The 15,731-nt window shown below is 47.8% G+C and overlaps 1 protein-coding gene across 1 annotated transcript in view; it reads left to right on the forward strand.

The window, feature by feature from the left end:
• The first annotated feature begins 3,833 nt into the window (after positions 1-3,833).
• Positions 3,834-15,731, forward strand: part of SORCS2 (sortilin related VPS10 domain containing receptor 2) — a 534,993-nt gene continuing 523,095 nt past the window's right edge. Inside the window, exon 1 of the mRNA XM_046940567.1 lies at positions 3,834-3,996. Coding sequence (XP_046796523.1) covers positions 3,967-3,996 — 30 coding nt within the window. The 5' untranslated portion in view covers positions 3,834-3,966. The remainder of the gene's footprint in view (positions 3,997-15,731) is intronic.

A 15,731-nucleotide genomic window follows, 5' to 3' on the forward strand; every position in this document is an offset into this window, starting at 1 on the left:
TTTCAGTGTTTGATCAGAAATGAACTTGGCAAAAATAAAGTGGTTAACTGAAGTCCTCTTAATCTTAATCTAATCTGACAGTCAATAAAAATTCGAGCAGACTTTATTAGCATAGCACTAATAATTCTGCCATTAACAGGAAGAAACTTGTCTTAGATTTACAAGGCACTAATTCTTTTTCAAGCTTTTTCTATTTCCATTCTGGGACTAGAAGAGCTCAGAGGTGTCTGATACAAGGCTATTTGTCTTTCTGTGTGTCTTAGCCTATTTGCTGGGCCAGAGTTTGTAGGAGAGATAGGAGGTGGCAGAAATTTAGGAAAGATTTTTGTTTTAGGAGACCTTTAACTAGAACAAAACAAATAAATGTTAAGAGGGGATTTACCTACAGGACTTGGAATGAAAGGAATGGGATTTATATCATAAAGTTCCCTTTTCAGTTTTGCAGACCTCAGCCTTCTCTTCCAACATGCTCCATTCTGGTATTTTAAGCTGTACTGTAATAAGCTACACAGTAGTGATACAGGGCAACAGGTGCTGTTGCTGCCATATCCCTAGTCTAGAGTGACAACACTTTATCATTGTGAATTATTGGTGTACTAAATGTGCATTATTTATTGGATTGATTGATCTGTGTGATGTAAAAGCAGCTTAAAAAACCATTGAGGAGGTGGCCAGGTAAAAGCTCATTACCTAGTTGCTGAAGTTCTCTGTGTCCTAAGAATATCGCATAAACACCGATGGTGTAAATATTTTCTTAATGTTGGCCATACATCGGTCATGGATATGATTCTCTAAAGCACAGAAATAGGGAGGTTAACTTCATTTCCATTTAATCCTTGGCCTCTGAAGAGCATGGTACAGAGGGATTCAGTCAGTGACAAGCACAGCAGTAGGTTGAATGGTTCATGCCCGTGTACTTAAATCCCACAATTCATGCAGAGAAATAAGAGTTACATCCATTGCCTCTGATTCAGCATCCTTCAGGTGAGATTTTTAATTTATTTGCCAAGGAAGAAAAGGCCAGCCTAGTTTTTCTTTGTCAGTGAGCAATCAGCTTCTCCTTCCACCTTGGTCAACATCTTCTCAACCTGTAAGGCAATTTCAGCTAAAATAGCAAATGAGGAGGTCACAGAAACAAATAGGAAGTGTTGTGATTGCACAGTCTGGTGACAGACAAGTGGATTTGTTAGGTCTACTGAGATATATGGGAAAGACATTCTGAGAGTGGGAAAATATTCAAGTAAGAAGCTGAGTTTCATTAGTTCTAGACTGACTGACTGCTTTTTGGTTTTGTTTTTCAGTTTCATTGTAGGAAATGTCAGTAATTGACATGTGTAAGGAACTCAACCCTTGGGAACCTGGATGTTATCATCTCTGCTGCTCCCCACCTGTCGAACACAGTGGTGTGAATGCAAAATTGATAAGCATAGGACTGTCTGACTGTCAAATGAAGTATTGTGGTTAGTCCAGGTTTTCTGAAGAACTCAGCATTGCATTTTTCCGTCATTCCCTTTGTGCAGAGGTGCAAAAGATGGAAGGTGACATGCTCCATGTGCAGATGGTACCCCGGCAGGAATGGCTTTCTGCTCTGTGAGCTGTTGAGTCACTTCCTAACTTCTGCACCCCTGAAGAACATATCTGAACACTTATGACCCAAATGAGTGTTTTATCACCATCTCTCACTGATACCAGTTTGCAAGTCAAGGGGTTGTGCCTGGAAAACACCCTTTCTGCCCACTGGAGCCAGGTGTTTCACTGCAAGAGTAGTGCTTTGCAGAGATAACATACTGTGAAGAATCTAACTGCATGCCAGGATCATTCTCACCTTACGCTTGTATTTAAATTCCTTTAGGTAGCTTCATACAGCTACATAGGCCCTTTAAGCTTTCAGTATAGTCTCCAGAAATCAAGATATGTAAGTATATATACATTGCTTTATATACAAGACATAAAATGTTTCAGAAACGAGTTTAACGTGCAGGCCCCTGTGAAGCCCCAGTGGCAGCTTCTGGTGAGTGGGGCCAGGTGATGCTGCCTGCTCTGCATCCTGATGGCAGGGCATCCAGGGCAGGGACACCAGAGCTGCTGCTGAGGTCCCTCTGGTGTTGGCAGTTTGTGTGTTCATTCAGCATCAGTAGTGGAAGAAGGAGGGGAGAGCTGCTGTGGGGCCGTGCTTGGGAAGATGACATAATGGCAGGCATCCCAGGCCTGTAAATGGTATGGGTAAAATAGTAGATACTGGGTTTTTTTGTTTGTTTGTTTTTTTCTGACACCTAACACAGCTCCCTCCTTACTCTCCTGCTGCACCCTCTCAGGACTCACAGCCAAACCCTGCACTGGCTGGGTGTGCCTGCTTTGCCAGGAGGCCCACAGTGACAGGCAGGTAGCTGAGGGTGCACGGCGATGGCTGGGAGTACTGCAGTCCTGCCTAGTGGGAGTATTCACAGGTGGCCCTGTGATGTGGGGTGGGCTGATGATTCCTGCATGTTTGCAGCTGGAATACAGGGTCTGGGCAGCGTGGTTGTGGCCTGGTGTGCAGCCCCATGTGTGCCCCTGCCTGTGACCTGGTGTGTGACACCACGTGTAGCCCGGTGTGCAACATGGTGGATTACACAGAATCATAGAATCATTTGGTTTGGAAAAGACCCCTAAAGGCCAACTAGTCCAACTCCTGGCAGTGAACAGGGACACCTATAGCTCGATCAGATTGCTCATAGCCGTGTCCAGCCTGACCTTGACTGTCTGCAGGGATGGAGCATCCACCACCTTCCAGGGCAACCTGTGCCAGTGCCTCACCACCATTATAATATTATTTTTCCTTATATCCAGTCTAAATCTCTCCTCCTTTAGTTTGAAACCATGTCCCCTTTGTCACCACAAACCCCACTAAAGAGTCTGCCCCCTTCTTTCTTCCTTTAGACACTGAAAGGCCGCTCTCAGGTCTCCCTGGAACCTTCTCCAGGCTGAACAGCCCCAGCTCTCTCAGCCTGTAGGAGAGATGTTCCATTCAGTCGATCATTTCTGTGGTCCTCCGCTGGATGCGCTCCAACAGATCCACGTCTCTTCTGTACTGGGGACTCCACATCTGGATGCAGTGCTCCAGGTGAGGTCTCAACAGCGCAAGACACGGTGCGGTCTGATGTGTGACCCGGGATGTGACCCGGTGTGTGACAGCGTGACCCCGGTCTGTAACCCAATTTATAACGCCATGTGCAACACGATGTGTGACTTGGTGCATAATACAGTCTGTGTCGCGGTGTGTGACCTGCTGTACAGCACAGCGCGTGGCCCACTGTGGAGCCCACGTGCGTGTCCCGGTGCGCGTCCCAGCGCCTGAGCCGGTGTGCGATCCGCTGTACAGCGCAGCGCGCGATCCCCTGTATGACCCGCCGTACGTCGGACGGCGGCCCGCCTACGACCCGCCGCGTCCCGGTGCCGCGCCGCCCCGCTCCGAGCGATCCCCGCCGCGCGGCGTTTCGGCGCGGGCCAGCAGATGGCGGCGCCGCCCCGGCTGGGCGCGCAGCCCCGCGCACGCCGCTGCCGCGCGAGCCCCGCTCCGGTTACAACCCTCCCCCGCCCCCGCCCTCCGCGGCGGTGTCTCCCTGCCCGCCACCTCCCCGCCTGTCACTGCCACGCCGGAGAGCCACCATGGCGCACGGCGGGCCACGCGTGTCCCCCGCCGCCGCCCGCCTGCCGCTGCTGCTGCTGCTGCTGCCGCTGCTGGGCGCCGCCGCCGCGCCGCGCTGCGCCGAGCCCTGCGGCCGCCCGCGCCCCGGCGCCCTGACCCGCGGGGCGCGCAGCCCGCCCGAGGCGCGGCGGGGCGGCGGCGGGGCGGCGGCGGCGGCGGCGGCGGCGGGGGGCGGCCGCTCCCGGAGGGCATCCCCGGCGGCGGCGGCGGGCCGAGAGCGGGTCTCGCTCCTCAGCACCTCCTTCGTGCTCAAAGGGGACGCGTCTCACAACCAGGCGATGGTGCACTGGACGGGCGAGAACAGCAGCGTGAGTGCAAAGGGCGGAGCGAGAGGGTCGGGGGGTTCCCCGTTCTGGCCGGGGCTTCGCCCCCGCAACTTGCGCGGCGTTCGGCTCCCCGCCGGGCTCGCCGCTCCCGGTGCCCGGGGCTCCCGCGGGGCAGAGCGGCGCGGCGGACGGGTGGCGAAGCGCCTCCGCCGCTCGCGCAGAAGTTTGCAAAGTTGGCGAGCGCGCATCTCGCACGGGGCCGCTGCGCGGCGAGGCGGAGGAGCGCTCTGCCCCGGCCCCGGAGTGCTGTCCGGCGGCACGACCCGGGCAAAGCATCCCGGTGGGCTGAGAGCCCCGCGTTCGGTTGCCGCGGCTCGGTCGCATCCCTCAGCCCCGCGCAGCCTTCCTCTCGCCGCCGCGCCGCGCTCAAGCGCCGGCGAGCAAAATCGTAGCGGAGAAGAAATCCGTGGGGACTCTGCCCCGCACCGGGGGGCAGCGCTGAGGGCCGGGAAGGGCCGGACGCTCCCGCGGGTCGCCGAGCACCGGAGCGCCCCGAGGAGCTCCGCAGGCTCAGGCGCGGCACGGGACCGTGCATCGGGAGCGGGGCTCGCTGCGGAGCGTCGGCAGCGGCCGCAACTTTTCACGGTTGGAGCCGCGCGCCGTGCCTCGGTTAGTTGCCGATTTTAGGCAGAAACTTTCACGGTGATTTGCTTTTGACTCGTTTTCAATGTCAGCTGTCGTCGCTTCTTTATGTGCCGGCCCATAGCGGTTGTGTGCTCTCACGGATGATCTCAGGGATTTGCGGCTTCTAATTTATCCGGCACGGAAGCGTTATATCCTAACAGTGTGCATCATAGGGAAGCGTGGCACGGCACCTTGCGCTGTTTGTGCGGCTTCACCGTCAGGAAAACACCGTTATTGAGGCTCCAGACCAACTTTCTCCTGGGGGATTTGAGCTTTTCTGGAAGACTCCTGAGAGTTTTTCCTGTAGTTCAGCTAAGATTGAACTTTGTGAGCTTAGCGTAAAGTTTGTTTAAACTTGGCTCGCTTTGGAGCACTTGCGCTATAGTTGGTGCGGGTGTGCGAGTTCTCGTCCTCTCCGTACGACGTCGGGTCCTGTGTTTCTCGTGCCCCGCTGCCACCCGGGGTGCGTGGCTGCGCGGTGCGGGTGCGGCAGCCCCTTGCGCTGCGTTAGCGCTCCTGTGGGAGCTCCTCGTGCTGCCGTGTGTCCGGGTCGGAGTCAGCACAGCGCCTGATGCTTTCAAAAGGCAGTTTGCGAGCCGCTCAGGGAGGCACTGTGCGATGACGGCTGTTTCCTTCTCGCAGAACGGCTTGCGTATCGGCAGCATTAGCCGCTACCATTCTGTCCTTCCTCCGGATTCTGTCCTTCCTCTCCCTGCTGCTGCCGTCTGCTCTTTGTGGACCACTGCGGGCTGTGAGGATCATTGCCTTGAAGGATTCAGTATTAAAAGTTGGCATAAATTCGTTTTTTTGACATAAAAGGCAAGTAACAGCCTTCACACAAAGTGCCTGGAACTGTGAAATGCATGTAGCAGAACCTTGCTGATCCACGGCTGTGACGGTGGTTTTCTCACCTCTCCGCAAAGATTTAATAACAGATGCTGCAGCGGAGGCTTCTATTGCTACAATGGTATTATTTCTTCCCAGGATGCTGCAGTTCACTCCCTAGTGCAGCCTGAAGTAGTCTGTTCAAAAGCAAAGATAAATGGCAAGTGTCAGAATGAATGAAAGTAGATGCAACTTCTTAATTCTCTCTGTGTTTGCTTGTTTACTGTCTGCTAATTCAGTACTGCAGGGCGGTGCTCTCATCCTGAGTGCATGGAGGCATTCGAGGCATTCTCCGTGGCATTTACACACTGATTTCAAAATGCTTTTCTGCAGTTACTTGAAAAGTGTGCTCTTACCTTACCTGCCACCAGGTGACTGCTGCCAAGTGAGTCTGGGTTTGAAGAAGTGTCCAGGCAATGAAAGCCTTTGCTGTCCCAGCCCCATTGGAGCAGCCCTTTTGCTGTGGATATTTTGAAGTATGGCTGTCAGCAGTTCTTTCTGCACTTTTTTTTGTCTTGTTAGCTTGTTTTATTGCTCACTTCCAGTAGAAGAGCTGATTTTAACAAAGGCTTCTGGGGAAAAGTGATCTGTAAAGAGTCTGTAGGATCTTTTTTTTTTTTTTTTTTCCCCCTGGAAAGAAAGTGAAAGAAATGCATTGAGCCCGGTGGAAACAGGATGGGTTTAAAGGGTTTGGAGAGAATTATGTCACCTCTGTGTATGTGGGATGAAAATGTTTGGAAATAAACACCTAATCCACAACCTACTAAGATTGTCTTGAATGTTTGCTTGCTTTTTTCACTTCAGCTGAGAGTTTGGAGGTAGGGATGCTAACATCCAGTGCTCCCTGGACCAGGCACCGTGCTGTCACAGGCCCAGGGAAACCTTCCTTGCCTCAGAAGTCTGGCACTGTGTTGTGAGTGCTGCTCTGCCCCAGCACCGCTGTGACCAGGAGTGCTGCTCAGCGCCTCGATCGGGCCCTGTGAGCAATCCTGAAGTGTCACCGTGGGCATTTGGCACCTCATTGGAGGTACTCGGCACTTTGTAAACCAGGGAGCTAAACTAGCTCCTTTACCCTTAACAGCTACAGGGCTGAAAATTTGACAGTGATGAGCTCCAGATGACCGTATATCCCCTTAAACACCTCACCTAATAAAATAAATGAAGAAGAAATTGCACTCCGTGCTGGGGAGACAAATACCCATAAAAGCCGAGGGGCGGCCTCTGAGGGACACTCACCTGCACGGCTGCTTCACTGAGAGCACCTCGGGGAAGTGTGTGTGTGTGTGTGTGTGGACTGAGGGTGGAAAACAAACCGATGGGGGCAGATGTGCACGTGGAGCTTTTAAAAATGTATTTACGTCTTGTAAACTCTCCTGTGCCTCCAGTAGTGGAGCATGTGGTTTTTGGTTGCAAGGCATGTCTTAAAGGAAACTAAGGAAGCTGTAAACAAAGTTGTTCCCCTCTCCTGCTGCTTTGCTGCACGAGACTGTTGTGTACTTTGTGGTCCTCCCATAATGCCATCAGTTTCGTGAAGTAGGGAGATTGGTGGATTCCATAGCAGAATGTGTGGCTAAACAGACTGTAAGGTGAACCTGCAGCACTGAGAGGATGACTGTTCTCCTCCTCGTTTTGTCAACGGGGGGCCGTGCAGGGAGGTATGGAAATTGCTTCCTGCTTTGTGCCCTCATTGCTTTTATTTTATATTCTGATAGTTAATTATTTATGGGTTCCATGCACACTAAGCCTTTCCCTGGCCTTTCTTGGCAGTGGGATGCACAGTTACAACTGCCAGTAGTGACACAAGCCCTGCAGACCCAATCCTTGTAGCATCATGGATGTAGCTGCCTGGTGAATTCCTGCACTCCGTATTTCTGCTCTCTGTCTTCTATGCGCACAGGAGTTGGTTGTGCACTAATACTTGCAAACAAAGGTTAGTGCAAGTGGGACTCATTTCTTTTCCAGTCTTAAAATATCATAAACAGAAGCTGTGGCAGCTCAGTGTCGTGGCACACCGATTGCTCTGGGCAGGGCTGGTGGCTGAGGTTGATACTGATAAATAACATGGAGTGGTGCATCCACAGGTACAAGAAGTGTGTGTCCAGAGCAGCCTCTTACTGTGCACAGCTGCACATGGATGTCCCCAGCTTTACTGTCCTACCCATACACTACCCATTCTGACTTAGGGAAACCAATCACTTTTGATAGACAACACTTTAAAACACCCCGTTTTTCTTTAGGAAACCTTATAGTCATCCCAGAAGCCTTTTGTTTGTTTGTTTGTTTTTGTTTTCTGTTTCCTTTTTTTCCCCCTTTTGTGCTAGGTGAATAACTTTCTTTCCAAAACTGTATTCTTTTTGACCCTCCTGGAGAATTCCCATTGTGCATTAATACTAGCTGATTTTAAAAAACATCAAAGCCAAAACAGAGCTGCAGCAAGAATGAGGTTTGTATTCACAGTTGATTTTGATTCCTTGGATGCTCGTCATGCTGTGTGCAGACTGCTAAAGTGTTGCAAACAGGACTTCGGCCAACTAGTTCCAAGTCTGCAGCTTTGTGGTGCCCCTATTTCCTTTTTTTTGTTTGGTGTCACAATATTAACCCCCGTGCAGGCACTTAATTGCCCCATGCAGGCACTTATTTGTCCCGTACATTGATGTCATGATCCTTCATAAATGTGTGATTCTTTATTGTGGGAAATAAACATAAACGCACACACAATCTTTTCAAGACTTAATATTTAGCAGTAGCTTATCAGAAAGGAAGATTTGTACATCCGCAGCAATTTCTGCACTCAAATTTCAGCTGATCCAGACTTTCTGATGTACAGATATACTTTGTTTAATTTAAAAACAGATTTCCTTTGTAATACAGTTTCACAATACACGATCTGTAGAGTTAGTGATCGCTAAATGTACTCTTCTGGCAGATATTTTAGTTAGTTGTTTTTCTGTTTTGTTCAGTTGGCAATAAATTGTGCTGAGGGGATCTGTAGAAACATTGACTTCAGTATTACTGTGGCACTGTCTGTAACGGTGAATGTAATTATCTATCCAAAGTGGGTGAAAGCCCATCTGTGGTGAGGTTTTGGTGCTGTTTCTTGAGGATGGCCAGAGTTCTTTTTATGAAACCCAAAGGAGCGTGAGGTCAGAAATCCTAACAGCTCAGCCCTTTCATAAATGGCAGATGTATCATAGAATCATAGAATCTATCATGAAGTGAAAGGCAAATTTCCCACAGCGAGGATCTTGAAGATGATGGTGTGATAGAAAACAAGCAGAAACCAAACCCAGTAATCGTATTTGAATGGAACAGCACAGTCTCACACTGAAAGCAGACTGATGTTAAGCTCACTGAAGAAACTGAAGAGTTTGGCATCATCGTGGGGTTTTTTTGGATGTGTGTGTGTATTTTTTTTAATTGCAATATGAACATGATGACATCATTTATTTGCTTCTGCCAGCCTCCTCTTTCCCTCTCTCCCAGCCCTCCATCATGCTGCCCACGCTGCTGCCTGCTGAGCTCCCTTACATTTCTGCAAGGTCCACCTGCTGAAAAGTGGGAGCACTTCTTGTCCCCTGCGCAGGCATTTAAAACTGATACATAATTTAATTAGTAAGTACGTGTTTTAAACGCACCATAAAGTCCTCCTCCAAGTGCAGCCCTCCATGTCACCCCTCTGTATCATACCTGGGTTCCCTGGGTTTGCTGGTTAGACTGGTGCTGCCTGCTTTGCAGCCTTAGCGTGAGCAGGTGCTGCTGTGCTAGTGCTGGGAGGTGCTCAGAGAGAGCCAATGTGGCACAGGAGTTTGAATCCAGGAAGGAAATTTAGCAGTAAATGCTACAGGCACAAGATTGAAATCACCTGTCTGATACTGGTGATGTATTACAAGTGCACGATGAACCAAATCTGGCTTAATAGCAATCATTAAACCTGTGTTTAGGCTTTTGATGGCAGGATCACATATCACAGAGGGAGTTTCATACTGCAGGTATGTACAGATTTATGAATGAGAAGCATGAAATCGTTCAGACTTCGGAAGTGTTTTTCTCCAAGACCTTACTATGCCTAAATAAAATATTTTGTGGTTGTGTCAGTTAAGACCAAAGGATGTTAGCATGAGGTGAGACCATCTGCAGTGCAATGCAAGTGGGATCCTTCCTCTTCCCGGAAGCAGAAATTCTTTTAAGCAAAAATTTGAAGTATAGGTTGGCATCAGTCTGCAATGTATGGCTGCTTGCTGTAGCTCACGATGAAACTTGATGACCTGCAGCATTTCTTTGGCATTTTTATTCCCCTAATCTCATGTTCTTTACCACACATTCCCATCCCCAGCCCTTATCCCCAGCAATACTAATTTTAAACCCTAACAAATCACCAATGACAAAAACACTTGAAAGCAGAAATAGATGGGATCCTTTGTCATGCAAAGCCTCAGCCTTCTCCTATAAGCTTGGACTTGTGCAGTGGGAAGCAGGCAGAGCTGGTCCTTGGACCGATCTCTCCAGTGTTAATCTTAATGTCCATGCTTGAGAAAGCTGGGATGAGTTGTCTTCTGGGAACATGGATCTCTTCGTATTTTAGAGGGGCCTGGATGACTAACAGAGGTGAAACACAGAATTTAAAATTATCCCTAAGCCAAATATCTGGGGTTTATTGCTGCTGCATTTCCATGCCTATGGACAAAGTTATGGACTAAGGCTGTGTGGAACAACCTCTGTGTGAAAATACAGCTGCAGCTGTAAGGTTTTTGTAATAGCAATTTTACCTACATATATCCTTGACAAACAGAGTTGTCAGCTTAGAGGGTGTTCATTGACAGAGATTACACAAAGGTCTAAGTTTTAGGCCAAGGGCTGCTCCAACACCTGATTAAGTCTTTTTTGTTGTTGTTGTTGTTGTTTTTTTTTCTTTTTCCTAATGACTTGGAATATTCATCTGTAAGTGCAGCTTTAAAGGGAGTTGCCCCTGTGCACTGCAAAATACTTAGTGTTGTAGGTGTGTGGTGGCACATCTGCTAGGCTCAGGTAAGTGGAGAAGTGCCACATTTATGGATCCCGTTGGATTTTGTCAGCCCTGGGTGAGGCTGTTGCGGTAAGAGAGATGCTCTGGCTCTGCCCATGTGGGGCTGAGCCTCACTGATGCTGCTGCGAGCTCCAAAGCAGCACTGTGGGGTTTGTGGAAAGCATCAGGGCAGGGTAAGGCGTGGCCAGAGGTACAGCACAGGGTTCCACATGAAAGGTTTTGGGGTTAAATTGAACCTGAATGGGATTATTGAGCAACTTTATCAATTGCTTCACGAGTTTCCACTGGAATACCATTTGCAGTACGCAGCTTACTTTGTGCCTCAGTTTCCTTCCTGCGATGCGAAGATAATGGTAATTCTTCATCACTGAGAATCACTGCGGACTGCTTGTGCTCTCAATGAGATGGGCACTTTGACATTGAAGTAATGATTATCACTTGAACACCTAAAGGAGGCAAAACTACAGGAGATCATGAGATCACATCTATGGTTTCTTTGTTCCTTTGGCTGTTTGGCGGTACAGCCTGGGAGTTGGAGAAGAAAAGGCTCCCCTGGGTCATGCTTGTGCTGATGTTTGTTTTGATCAAGGCAGCTCTTAATCTGTAGTCCAGTTTAATTTAAATGCCTGGCTTCTGGCACTTCGGTTGTCAGACCAGTGAATAGACTTAAGAATATGTGGCTAAAAACATTTCCAGTGAAATTTAACCTGCATTTAACTTGTTCCCTACCCCCTGTCTCATTTACCCGCGTACTTAAATAACTGTGCTTCTTTCTCACTGTGTGTACCTTGCCTGCTTTTGTAGACTAGTTATTATTTCGGTGAATAACTTCTATTTTAGCCTGTTGCATTTTCTTTCTTCCTAACTCACTTTTGCTCCCACTTTAATTGCCCCATCTGAATAGGACAGTGCCTACATTCAGCACTATTTACCTACAGTGTATTTGATGGGCACATTTTTAGAAATGTACAGGCACGTAGATTATTGTTCACCCCTCTAATGCCCATAATAATCCACGTCTTCAAAAAAGAACAGTAAGCAGATTTATTTATTTATTTATTTATTTCAAAACGATAAGTCATAAAACCATTTAAACCATCTGGTCCCTTGGAGAACTCTGATTTTTGTGGTTTCTGAGCAGTAACATTGTAATAGGTTTGTTCTAGCTCATGAAGTAGATGTAATTAATGTTTCATCTTTCCCCATTCACTTCATGAGATTTGCCCCTTCCCTGTCCTTACTGTAGAGTAAAACCGTGTGAAGTGTGGAAGTTTGGTGGCAGCGCATTTCCAAACCCCAACTGCTGGGATGTGTCCGTATTCCTGCTGAGCTGCAGCCCCATGTGTAGTGGCCAGCACGTAGCAGATGGCAAGCTGCAGTCTGTGAGAACACTTTTGTTATTACTGCTACTGTCTCCTCTCTGCTCCCCAGAGCGTGAGTGCCACAGGGAAGGAGCAGCCTTCCCCCTGCATGTGCACCAGCAGGCTGTGGTGCACCGCGCCACTGCTCTGAGTTGGCAGCGTTTGGGTGCTTCTGTAATAGCAACAGATAACGACGATGATGGCTGGGAATTGAGCTGTTCCACCTGTAAATTCTAGCAGCGCCTAGCCTAGCTTCCTGACTGAGCCACAGCAGAGTTGCTTTTCTTAGGTATTGAAGAACAACCTGTGTGTGGTTAATGTATTTCTATGCTGCCACAGCATGACAGATGCCCACAGGGCTGGAGCTGGGGGTTGGAGGAGTGTGTTGGAGTCACTCCTGGAGCTTTGGGCAGTGTTTCACAATGTTAAATGTGACTGAATCGGAAGAAATAGTTGTTACTTCACTGAAAACACAGTTGTATCAGGGAATGGTAGCTTGCCATAAAATCCTCCTGGGTCTAAGTTCAATAAGATATTTTCCCCATGTTTGCTAGCGGAAAATACCTTGTTACTTGTTTGTTTGTTTATTTATTTATTTTTTTTCAGAGGATTGCAGCTGTCTGTGAGTCTAAGGCATCTAAATCTGCAGCAGTACTCGTTAAATCTTGCCATTTACAGAAAATGGGATATTTTTTTCTTGGTTCTTCCTCTTATGCTCCTAGGTGCTGTGTGGAGTGTTCAGCGTAAGTAGGCATTACCGTTAGCACAAGCAGAGATAAGAAAACAGCCCTGAACTCTTGAACCCCTTTCATACGTTCAATTCAAGAACCTGTGAGCCAAATGTTTCAGGGATCTATAGCAACAAACACCAGGGAATGTCCAGGGGCCTGGCTCTGATGCTGGAGACCTGTGGCCACACTCAGCTGGACACAGCTGAACTGGTAATGCTCTTTTGCCTGTGTCACCTCCACCTGCACTGATCTCTGCAGTGCAAATCAGAAGTGAATGCTTGGGATCCTGTGCAGGTAGGAGTGTATGTGCATGCACTGCAAGGCTTCAGTCTCAGTGACTCTTAACTAAAGCCGTTTGTCCCAGACCACAGCAGGTTGGTGCTAACCTACCTCCGTGTCTGAGTTCCCAGCTGGTCTTTAGAGCAATCCCACTTTGTTCTCTCTGAGCACTTTATAGGGCACTGTTGAGGCTGGTAGGGTTAACATAAGATTTGGCTGCTACATGTGGTTTGCGGATAGACTACATGAGTATCATTCCTTCTGGCCTCTCTCATTTTAGCCTTGTAAACCACACAAGTTTAATAGATAAGTGTAGGACTCTGGAGTCTTGGCTATTGTAGCATTTAATGTGGTTAAGAGCATAGAAACGAGCAGGCATGTGAAGTAAAAAGCTTTCCTCTCCCAGACCCAGATGTCACCCCACAGGCACTAGGATTTCATTAGAGCTGCAGCTTTTGATTTAGAGGGAAATTTCTTATTTTGTTAATTTGTTTGTCCTTTAATCAGTGGTTTCCCATGTTTCCCTGCCTGTTTTCCAACCACATAATGGCAAGCATATTGAGGTCTCAGCTGTTTGGAGAGAGGTCTTAAAACATGTTCCTTGCCCTGAATGAGATGTAAAATATGAACAATGAATGGAGGCTATGCAAAACATCTATGTTGGGAGTGCAGTGGCTTTGGAATAGGAGCTGTGTCCTGAGCACAGCTGACAGAGCACAGAGGAGTAACACTGAGCTCCCTGGCTGTTCTTGTCTCTGTTGGTGCTGGAGGTAGAGAATTGGGAAGCCATTACTGCTGCTGATCCTAAGCTTTGCTTTCCTCTTGGGTGAAGGAGGCCAATATTGGCAGAGTCAGCTGAGAATCCATCCTGTCCTTTGTGAGGTTTTCCAGCCTGGTAGGAAAAACAAACATGACAGGATCCAGTTATTTTTAACTCTCTTGTGTGTGACAGCCACTGAGGTGCTGCTGAACACATGCAGGAGAGAGGGGGATGTGTAGATGGAGCAAAAGTGCCCATATTTTTGGAGCAAGCAGCCCACCATCAATGCTTAAAACTTCTCTTGGGGCTCAACTATTGTTATTAAACTTTAAAGCAACTGTGAAGAAGAGTAGCAAGAAAGTATGCTGTGCATCAGATGTACAGCATTTCTGTAGCTCTGTGAAGCCTGATTTGTGATTCGCTGGCTGAACTATTGGCTCCTGCTAAGGAAGATGTAGAAGGAATGTGTTCCTCTGCACCTTGCTTGAACTGAGAACCTCCGCTTAAGAATGGCAAGATGTAGCTCAGCAAATGTTTTCAGTTCCTAATGAAATACATATGTTCTTCTTCATACAGCATCTCTCAAGGACTACTGTGCAGAGCACTGAGAGCCACTAATAGGGTCTTCTTTTCCTTCCTTCCTTCTCAACTGCTGTAAAACAGATGCATTTTTATAAAGTCAGGTACATTTAGGGAGTTTTGAGCCTTTTCCTTTTTTTAAATGTCATTGATCCTGAAGAGCTCTAAGAGACAGCATTTTTCAAATCCGTTGTATAAGCATCTTGTGCTCTTTGTTCTGTTTATTTAAAACGTCTTGGGGGGAAAGAAGACTTGACCAGCCATGGGAGATTGATACCAGGCTACCGTATATAATCAGTGTGAGAGCTAGCTTGTAGCTGCTAAATTATCAATACACAGTCAGTTTTAGCTTGGTTTAACTGACTTCACAAACACCACTTCTTAAACTGGTACAAAGTGGCACAACTTAAGGCCTGAGTGAAAGACAAGCATCTTCATCTGCTCATGGGTTTGGTTTGGTTAGTCTGTGAGCACAGTAATGTTTGGGCTGATCTGCGTGTGCTATTGAGGCAATGAATGCTTAACGAATGCTAGAGCTGCATGAGAGGAAGTTTGAATCAATGCATATATTATTGGGAAGGATTACATCTCAGCTCTAACATTTGTGACTGCAAAGCGACTGTTCCTGAAGACAGGAAAATAGGGTTACAGAAGGAAATAATCTTTATCTTGTTTGCAGAAACTGCCAACAAGGCTTTCTGTGGCGTTGCTGTGCTTTGTGGAGTGCTTGGAGGCTCCCTCAGGGAGCAGGACTTAGCCTGGCGTGGTGTTTCACAGGGGTCGGCAGCTCAGAAGTCAAGCCCAGTGAGATGAGAGCACTGAAATTCCCATCTAGGCATAGACTGTGTGCCAGGAAATAATATAAAGGGTTCATAGTCTTTGACTTACAGGCTGTTGTGTGTGGAGGGTTTGCACAAAATATGCAAGCTTTTCATTTTTTGCCATGACTAAATAGACTTGTATTTATTAACTGAACCTGAATGTCACAATCACTGTCACTCAGTGAGAAACTCTGCTCCCTTTGGGCAAATTCTGTCTGTCTTTTGTTTCTCCTACTTTTCCATCTGCTTTTTGTATGGCTCTCATCTCTCCTCTCTCCTTTCCTTTTTCTGTCTGAGTCCCCTTTGTTATTCTTCCTTCATTTCTTCTTCATATTAAATCACCTTCTCACCCCTGAGACTTAAATAGCATCATCTTCCCCGTTCCGTCTAGAAAGAAAGTTCTTCAGGGACATGGTTGGTGATGACCTGATGTGTCAGCACTTCGGGAGATGCCATTCCAGGGAGTATAGATGTTCACACTGGGTCACACACTGTCTGCAAGCTTGGACAGAGCGGCACTGCTGAAGGAAATCTTTTCTCCGTGACAATATCTGTATCTCTGGAGGATGGCAATAACAGACGTTTAAAGAAGAAGCCCCCCAAATCTAACTTGAACCTGGCCCCGGAGCAGCATATTTCCCCTCATGCCCTGAG

Source organism: Gallus gallus, chromosome 4, assembly GCF_016699485.2.
Source record: "Gallus gallus isolate bGalGal1 chromosome 4, bGalGal1.mat.broiler.GRCg7b, whole genome shotgun sequence".
Classification (NCBI taxonomy): Eukaryota; Metazoa; Chordata; class Aves; order Galliformes; family Phasianidae; genus Gallus; species Gallus gallus.